General features: G+C 35.1%; 1 protein-coding gene across 1 annotated transcript; it reads right to left on the bottom strand.

Annotated features, from left to right (window-relative positions):
* Positions 1-3,332: 3,332 nt before the first annotated feature.
* Positions 3,333-4,972, bottom strand: LOC145640316 (uncharacterized). The gene is made up of 2 exons (XM_081691616.1): positions 4,418-4,972; positions 3,333-4,235 (listed from the first exon to the last, which is right to left on the bottom strand). Exons 1-2 carry the CDS (start codon positions 4,970-4,972, stop codon positions 3,333-3,335), a joined length of 1,458 nt encoding a protein of 485 aa, XP_081547742.1.
* Positions 4,973-10,263: the final 5,291 nt, after the last annotated feature.

Genomic DNA, 10,263 nt, shown 5'->3' with positions numbered 1-10,263 from the left:
TTACTGATACCATCCAGACAATAATCATGTCAGCCAACCAATTATTCATATCATCTATCATAGACATTTAAAGATATCATCAAAAAAAATTAACCATTTCATCCAACGAATTAATCATATTATTCAGCTTAGACACAAGACCCTTAAGATATCATTCAAATATTTATCGATATCATCCAAACAGTTAATCATATCATCCAATCAATTAATCATATCATCCAACCTAAACACTAAGATATCATCCAAACAATCAAGCATATTATACAACTAAAACAAAAAGGGGTAGTGTAACTCAAATGTTTTGCATTTTTAATTGTGTTAGTTTTTTTAATAAAAAAAAACAATCAAGCATATTATTCAACTAAAACAAACAGGGGTAGTTTTTTTGGCAAAATTTTAAAAAAAAAAAAATAAATAAATAAAATTCACATTATTTAAAAATCTAGGGTTTTGAAAGTACCTGAAGCATGAGTAACCTTAACTTGAGTTGATCAGATCTTACCATTATGGAAAATCAACTTGATCTGATGTTTGACATTTTTTGTCATAAATTAAGTGGAAATCAAGCAAAGAAATAATCAAAGTGATAGTTGAACAAAGAAAAGTAATTCCAAAAGAAAGAGAATGCATGGAGAGGTTATAGCTAAAGTGAAATTAACTTCAAAAATAGTAGTTTAGGAATCGGAGGAATCCACCTACCTTATCATATGCGAGTTTGGTAAATCATAGGAAGTGGTGAATTTGACAAATAAACAATAGAACAAGGAACAAAGTAGGGAGCTATCAACAAGCTAAATTAATTTACGGGAGTAGAAAAACCATTCATGGATCATTAAAGGCAATAACAAAAGGGACGAAATCGAAGGCAACAATAATTTGATCCTTAAACGTTACACTCTATTCATAATTTATGATGAGATAGTTAACTCAATGTGGTCACAAAACACAAAAAGAGGAGTCGGGGCGGGATGATGATACAAAATCGCATCAAGAAGACAATCTCGTCTGTATTGATCTTTACTCGATTCCTATTTCAATATGTATTATTTTAATATCAATCCAAGCAACATATAAACAAAAATTTCAATTTTCTCCAAACTAGATTATTGCCTCTTTAATACATGGCACATATAAATGGCTAGAAAATTATGATCACTTAGTTAAACAATCAAATAATGAGATCTTATCGGTTGTCCAAGTTATCTTATCAGACGTGGTTTTCAATTATAGGTCTTGATTAATATGAAATATCATGATAAAAAAAAGGAAAAATGGAAATTAATAATCCCACCTTTTCCTATTCTGCTCAAAACAATCCCACCTTTTCGAAATCTGGAAACAAACCCACCTTTTACACCCATCTTCTTATAACAAGCCCCATTCATTTTTTTACCGGTTAATTTAATTAATCTTTTTTTTTTCCCGGTTTACTCTTATAATTTTATCAAATTACCGTTGAGATCAATTAATTCCCCATTAAATCCCCAACTGTACTACTTCTCTCCCTCTATGCCATTTCCCTTAAATTCGCACCTCCTCCATTCAATTTTCTCACTCCTTTTCATTTATCTTTTGCTCTAAGTTTTTTCTGTCTTCTGCAATGGCAAGTCACCCCTCTCTTGGCTCAACATCAAGGTCTAGGTCGAGGTTATCTCCCTCCTCGTTTCAGATTTATTGCTACCACAATGAAATAGCTCCATTGAGGACGGTGAAGTACGATGGTCCGCACAAAGGGAAGCGATTTTTCGGGTGTTCTTATTGGCCGGTTTGGTTCTGTCTGTTAATTTTGTTTTTCAATTTAATAATTTATTTATTTTGAATTATTATGGTAGATTAATAATTGATTGAATTTTTTAGGAACAGAGGACTTGCGGTTTCTTTAAATGGGTGGATGAGGTGGATGATGTTCGTGATTTGCAAGGGATTGTTTGTGAATTGCATGACAAGGTGGACTCGCTGAAAGAAAAGATACGAAAGCTAAAGGGAAAAAACGAGAAATTGGAGGACGATGTTGCGGAAATGGGGATAGCCACCACTGAAACCTTGTATGAGATGAAGGAAAGCAACAGAGACAAGAATTTAATTATGTGTTTGGTGTTCTCCTGGGCTTTTTTCACTTTAGTTTTAGTGTTTAAGGAATTCTGTAGGAATGTGGTTGTGTGGATGGTAGGGGATGGTGATGGTTTTTTTGGGTATGTCTTAGGTTGGTGGGTTAATGTTGTGGGGTGTATCTCCTTTTGGGTAAAATATGTGCATGTAAAGCTGATGATGGTGATGTTTATGGATGTAGTAGCCTATAATAATGCAACATTGTAGTACTTTTGTGGGGGTGATATTGTCTTAGTTGAAAATAGTAGGGGCTGCATTATCTAACTTTATTTTGTGGAAATGCTTCAGTGAATGAAAAATGATGACTTTATGGAATATATGTTGTGTTATTTATGCTATTTGATATGTTGCCTTATTATTCTGTGAAATGAGTTCAACAACACAAAAAGGAAAAACAAAGGAACACATGTATATAGCTTAATGGAGTACAACTCCTTTTCAATTAAACATAACTTGGTTGAAATTGTCTGTCACTGAGACAAATAAAATAGTCTATGATCTTAGTCACAACTAACATAATTTAGTGTAGTATAATACACAAAAGCCAAGACTACATTGAACTACACTAAATAAACCCACAGTCAGTGGTTGCCAAGATTTGTTGAAGTTGATCCCTGACTAAAGTTGAAAGAGTAAGTGCTTGTGAATGCACATACATCTTGAGGTGCACTGCTTCCTGGTGGCTGCATTAACAAAAAAACAAGTTATCTAAATGTTAGTCTCATAAACCTTGAAATGAGGACTGGTAATTCAAAAAAAAGAAATTGACAAAAAAGAAAAAAATTGACACTTACATGTGTCATTGATGTTCCATCAGGTGTGACTAAAACACCAAACCCTTCAGGTAGAGCTGTTCTGCCACCCCTAGGTCCCCTGCCACCACCTCTAGATCCCCTGCCACCACCTCTTCCTCCCCTTACAGTATTTTGTCCAATCAAACCAGCGGTTCCTTCCCCATTTCTTCCATGGCCTCTCCCTCTAGTAGATCCTCCCCTTGCTCCCCTGCTAGCACCACCCTTGCTGACAAATCTACCCCCTCTCCCTAATCTTGAAGGTTCTGCAGTTGCTGTGTGATGGGTAGCGGACTGTGACTGTGGTTGTTGGTTTGTCACAGTGGATTGTGACTATGGTTCTTTGTTTGTCACAGTGACCTTCTTTGGCCTGCCCCTTGCTTTCTTGGCTGGTGGCTCTTGTGTTTGAACTGTAGGAGGTGTAGGGTGAGGTTAACCCCTTTTGTTATAACCCTTTTCCTTGCATAAGCTGCAAGTCATTTCCATCCCATGTTTAGTTAGCCTTCTTGGTTTTTTTGGATCTTCAAATGGATCCTTCCTCCTGTTTTTTCTAGGTCTTCCTGGCCCTACTTTGATGGGTGGTGGATCAAGATCAAATTCAAATCTTGGCCAATGCCTTTCACCATCAATTGGTGGTATTGAGTTTGCATAAGCCTTAGTGTATGCTTCTGTCTTATATGATGGATGAACAAAGTCTTCAGCATTTTTGTGTGAAAAAAATATTGCAGCAATACCATGACAGTAAGGAACACCAGTCATGTCCCACTTTCTACAAGTGCACTCCCTTGATCTCAGATCTACTTTGACTGTGTCCAATCTGTAGTTCACTTGAAACATAGTAGAAGTGGATGGGATAACATCACATACTGCAACTTCTTCTTTTTCAAGCTGCAACTTCTTTGCTATTCTAGGACACACATCACTCTTCCATTTCATCATTTCATCTCTCTTTGTCACAAGCCTCTTCATCAGGGCTGCCCTAATGTCTTCCAACATGTATATCAAGTGTTTTGCCCTTGCATTGATGATATACCCATTAAATGTCTCTGCCATATTGTTTGTAATCAAATCCACCTTCACCTCTGTTTTCAAGAATTCTCTACAGAACAAAGATGGGTTGTATGCTATAAGAGCATTAGCAGCAAGTGGGTTTTCTTTTCTTAACTTCTCCAATGCTTCATTGCAGTCTGCCACACTGTATGCCTTTGCACAGTTCCAAAACATGAGCTTGTATTCATCTCCCTTGAATTTCTTATGCCATAGTGCAAATATGTGCCTAGCACAGTGTCTATGTTCAGCCCTAGGGAGTACCTCTGACACTCCTCTTATAATGGACTATGCACAAGGAACAAAGAAATAAACATATGTAAATAATGGCAACACAAACAACTAAGATCCCAAGGAAGCAAAAAAAAAAAAAAAAAAAAAAAAAAAAAAAAAAAAAAAACAAAAAAAAAAAACAACAAAATACACAAAAATAAAGAAAGGTATAACTTATGTTCATCTGAGACAATAACACATCCAGCACCATCAGCAAGCCTTAAGCTTTTTTGCAGATTTGTAAGAAACCACTCCCATGAACTATTGTTTTCACCTTCTACCACTGCCCATGCAATGGGGTACATCTGGTCATTGCCATTCCTCCCCACTGCAGACATCAGTTGGCCCCCAAGAAAGGTCTTTAAAAAGCATGCATCCACACATATTATCTTCTTACACCCTTGCAACCAACCTTGTCTTAGACCATCAAAGCAAATATACAATCTTTTGAAAACTAATGGCCCCTTGTTGTTATGCTTGTAGGTCACCAAATCCACATCAGTGTTTGGGGAATCCTTTTTCAGTGCTTCAAGGTATCTCCCCAACTTCCCATAATGATCCCTCATGGACCCATGGAGCTTCCTGTGAGCATAATACTTCACCTTGTATGCAAAATCTTTCTTCACTATGACCTTGTATGCTCTCCTAACAGTTTCTATAATCTCCTTAGCAGGCCAATGAGGTCTGGCCTTAAAAACATCTAAAAGTTGATCAGCCAACCAAGTGGACTTAAGCTGAATGTTCTTCTCCATATTTCTAACACAAGTATGCTCATCCACCACTGTCTTCACTACAAATGCACCTCTGCTTGAATCCCAAGATGCATATAACCAAAATGGACACCCCTGACTACACTTCACCCCAATCCTCTGTTGTCTTCTTCTATTTGCAGCCACAACACATAAATTTCTACCTTGGAGTATAGCAAACTTTGCCACATCTTGCTTAAAGTCTGCCCTAGAAGTAAATCTCTATCCTACTACCCACTGAAACTTTGAATAATCTGTGTCCCTCCCAACTAGCAGCCCTCTTTTGGCTCTTCTTTCTTCCAAAATCTCATCTTCCTCACTTGGAGTGGGTGTGTGCATCTCATCCTCTGAATCTTCATATTCAGAAACAACATTCCCATCCTCACTCACCTGTTGCCTCACACTTACCCCTTCTGCCCTTTGTGCATTAAGCAATCCCTCAGCTGCCTCTACTTGTAATTTATGTGCTAGCTCAATTACATTGGAGTTGAATCCCTTAACTAAATCCCTATCTTCTCTCTGTTCATCATCACTTGTATCTAGATCTAACACCTCAGGCTCCCTCAATTCATCTAAATCCTCTTTTGGGATTGGTTCACCTTCAGGCCCAAAGCTAGCTTCATACACTTGGTAGTCAGCTAACCAACCATCCTCCTCAGTTTCATATTCATTGTACTCTATGTCAGCAGCTAACACATAGTCTGGATCACTTTGCTCACCACTCAAATTATGCTTCTCATATTCCTCACTGTCCCAATCATCCCCACTGAGGTCTGCATCATATAGTAAGGTGTCTAATGGGATGGGGCTATTAGGTCTGGGATCTTCCCAATCATAATCATCCGGAACCTTAGATCTGATAAAATTATCCTAAGGATATGAAGTGGTTGATGTAGCAAGAGGTGGTGTTTGTGTTTCAGCAGGGTTTTCTGGGATAAAAGGGGTTGAAGGGACCAGATTTACAAGATCAGGGACAGATTTCTTTGCTTTAGAGGATGGTTTTATGTTTTTCTTATCAGTGGGGACCACTATGGGGTTTGATTTTTTGGTGCTTTGTGATAGTTGCAACATGTTGTCTGACACCTCACCAGATTCCTTGGTCAACCTACTTGACCTTCTTGGAGTCATTTTACTAGGTATGTGAGGATGACTTGGGCTGTTTATGGGCTGGGCAGATCCACTGGATCCAGTTTGTGACTTCAAAAAGTCTAGCTCCTTACCATTACGCACTACATATAAGTCAAGGCATCTACTACCCAAAACTAACTCACCCATTGTTCTCACTTCTGTATCATCATACACACTCCTCAATCCAGATTCAAAATCAAGGCCAGGCATTAAATAATACACCTTTACATCATCACTGTAAGTACCACATTTATCAATTAACTCTTTCAAGTAGAACCAACATAACTCATCAGGGTCAACAGAAAAAGTCCTACACAATCCTCCCAAATACTCCCAGAAGCCATTATTTCCTTTCTTAAATACACCACCATGGTAAAATTTCAGGCAAACACAATCCATAACAATCTGGAAAAAAAAGGGGATTTTTTCGCAATTTAAGGTTCATCAACAAAATGGAACAATTCGCATATACAATTCATTCACTACAGTTCATCACATAATTAAATAAAACAACAATTAACTCAATCATATGAAATTATGCAAGTTAGGGTTCAGAATGTTACCTTAAATTCTTGTCTCGTCTCCTGCAAATCGCGCTTAAACCCCCAATTCCTATGTTGCTGCTTCGACCATTGAGAGAATCCAAGATTTGGTGTTTGATTTCCCTCGCAAAAATAATTAAATCGCAACAATTTTCGTTTTTTTTTTGTTTTTTTTAAATCCTCAATTCGTGAAAATTAGTTGAAGAACAATAGGTTAGGAGAGAGAGATGGAGGGAAACGGAAAAGGTTAACCAGCATAGTAGGTAACCAGTTAAAAGGCTTGTTATAAGAAGATGGGTGTAAAAGGTGGGTTTGTTTCCAGATTTCGAAAAGGTGGGATTGTTTTTAGCAGAATAGACAAAGGTGAGATTATTAATTTCCATTTTTCCTAAAAAAAAATAAGTCAAAATTGGCTAGACAGCATAAACTATTGTTTGGGTTTGCTCAATTGACAACACAAACCTTCGAGGGGAGCGATGAAAACAACGAAATTTGGAAGTTGGGTGCATTAAATGACACAAAAATTTTCCAGTGATGAAGATTCCATCATCTTTTATTTTTCTTTATTTTTAAAAAATTAACCTCTTTTCATGTGGCTACTATACTTTTTAAAATTGGGATTTGTCCAAGGTTCGGGTAATTCTTCAAAACATCAAAATAAACAAAGCTCCAACTTGGTTTAACTCCTTTCTTCTTAGTGAAAGTCACAATTTCAATGAAATGATCAATTTTAATTTAAGCATTGAAACATGTTCAAACCACTAATTCGTTATTACTTTTTTTTCTCCTATGAATAGTCATTTGAAGGAGAATGGGTTGATTTAGATTACACACACATACACACACACACAAAAACCTCTTAAAGCAAGGTGGTGGAATTTTCAACACTGAAAAACATTTATGTCATTTACACCACATGTAGGGAATATTTCAAGCATTACCCCAAACTTGAACCCCACTGTGATCATACACTTAAGTATGGTGGCGTCCAAAGGGAAAGAAGTTAGAGCAAAAGAGTCGCCAACAAGTTTTAGGAACTTGTAAACCGTTCACAGGGTGAAGGTTACACCCCTTAACGATCCATGAGATCGTTAACTCCAATAGGTCTGGAACCAAGACTGGAAGTTCGGGGATGAAGATACAAATCCAATCTAAAAAAGAAAGAACCTGCCCTAATAATAGGTCTCTACTTTATTCTTCTCGTATTCATGTGTGCTTTCAGACTAACATGCAATCAATAGATTTACCCTAAACCTGTTTATCTATGTTGATTGAATATTAAATGCACAAACAAAACTATTATTGGCGATCACTTGAATTATAATCATATTAACCCTAAACAAGATTATTAATTATCTTATTAAGCGTGATTACAAGTACCAATTCCTAAACATGCATAAAAGGTGTGATCAAGTAATAACAATAAATATAATCAAGCAACATAATAATAATCATAATTATCATAATCATGTTAAAACATAATATAAGCAAGACCCTAGGGATGATACTAACAAAATTAATAACAAAACCTAGCATGTCACTAAGCAATAAAAATCAAAGCAAGACCCTAGGGATGATACTAACAAGATTAATATAACATACTTTACATGCTATTAATTAAGAAAGAAAATAGGAAGAATCATAGAAATCATAATTGACATTATCAAGAAACTTATTCTTACCCTAAACATCATACTAAGAAAAGCATCCTTACATGATACTACGGAAAACATCCTAAACATGATACTAGGAATCAAAATAACAATCTAAACATGATTTCTATATCATAATATCAATTAAACAATTAAAGCACTTACTTGGATGCCTCATATCTCTTTTTAATAACAAATACACACGTTAGTAACTTCAAGGAAAATATAAAATTAAACAATTAAATTAAATAATGGAAATAGAGATTTGGGACCAAACCTTCAGAAATATCAAACCTTTCACGTCTAGGGCGAAGGCAACTTCGAACTTGGCTAGGTGTGTCTAGATCTTGTGAATGCGGAATTTTGTGTGTAAAAAAGGGTTGGCTTAGAAAGAGAGAGAGAATCAAGAAATTCTTGATGAGAGTTGATGATTTGAAAAAGGGGAGATATGACCTCTATTTATAGAGAAAAAAGAGGGTCGAAGAATAAGAAAAGAATCCGAATTCGAATCGAAATAAAACTCGATGGACAGCAGTTTTTACGGATTTGTTTTTATCATATCTTTTGATCTAGAAGTCCAAATAAGGCATAAAATATGTCTTTGGAAAGCTCTTAAAGTCTAATTTCCAACCCAATTAAAATCAGATTAAATATTTTGTAGATGAAAAGATATGGCCGAAATAGTGGAAGGATGTCAGTTTTGGATAGAGTTTCATATTCCATTCATATCTTTTCCGTTATAGCTCGGAATTAATATTATAATATATCATTGGAAAGGTAATTTCAATATCTATACAACCATATAAGATTTGGATAAAGATTATGAGGCACAAAAATAATATCTGACTGTTTTTGAACATCTTTAAATTCGAATAGAATTAGGATTTAAAAAAAGGAAAGTTTTTATTTAACTTAAATTCTTTAATCTTATCTTTTCAAAAAGGATAATTAAGATCTTTTAGAAACTTATAGAAGCTTCTACTTAATCCTAATTAGTTTAGGAATAGGATAAGAACTTTGACCCTCCACATGATCATTGGGCCGTAAGTAAGATCCGGTTCGAGCCCAGTTTAGTATTTTGGTCATAACTTCCTCATTATTTATTGGAATTGGGCTTATAATATATTGTTGGAAAGGTCTTTTCAAGACCCATCCAACTAAACCATTATTGAACCATATCATGGACCAAAATAAAGTGGAATGCACGTTTTTTAAAAATAGGGTAAGAAAAGAAATATTTTCAAAAATAGAAAGAAGAGATATTTTAATAAAAACATCCTCATCACTAGACTTTTCACACTTTCGCTTTGTTCGATAATCAATGACATGAAAGGTATTCATCACTGGGTTTGGTTTTGGGGAGACACATTTGGGTGTCTATAGCACCCAACCCCAAAATTTTGTTATGTCTATTGCTCCACTAAAGTTCATGCTGCTGAGCGAACCAAAGTAATAATTTGTATTGTTACAACCAATTTTACCTACAAAGATATGACTATAATAAATATTGGAAGCAACATATCATGGTTATTTGAAATAATCATAACATGATATTACAGCAGTGGCGGAGCCAGGATTTATAATTTGGGGGGACAAATTTCAAAAATTAATGTTTCGACAAAAATCTCAAGAAAAAAATTTATAACACTTAAATTTTTTTTATATTAATTTGAAATCACATATGCCAATTATTCCTACATTGCAAAAGAGGAGTAAAAAAAGTTTCATTGTACGTTAAAAAATTTATCTAATAAATTAATAAAATTATGTTTGTAAATCCAAATTCAAGTTATGTAATTCAATAATTGATAAATACAAATTAATTACATTATCATAAAGTCAAATAATTAGCGTTTAAACAAATTGATGATAGAGATGAAGGGGTTTGGGTGAGATTGGAAAAAAAAAAATAAACGCAACTTTCTCAAATCAATAATCATATTATTACAAATTTACTTCGTATATATAAAAA

The sequence above is a fragment of the Chenopodium album genome, chromosome 7 (genome assembly GCF_948465745.1).
Source record: "Chenopodium album chromosome 7, dcCheAlbu1.1, whole genome shotgun sequence".
Lineage (NCBI taxonomy): Eukaryota > Viridiplantae > Streptophyta > Magnoliopsida > Caryophyllales > Amaranthaceae > Chenopodium > Chenopodium album.
This window is presented reverse-complemented; position numbering and strand designations above follow the sequence as displayed.

What these genes read in the sequence shown, in the direction of transcription:
- LOC145640316 (XM_081691616.1), bottom strand. Translation starts at nt 4,972, where the DNA reads ATGGAGAAGAACATTCAGCTTAAGTCCACTTGGTTGGCTGATCAACTT. An exon ending in TTGCTGATGGTGCTGGATGT is followed by an intron (nt 4,236 to 4,417) that starts GTTATTGTCTCA and finishes CCTTGTGCATAG; the next exon opens with TCCATTATAAGAGGAGTGTC.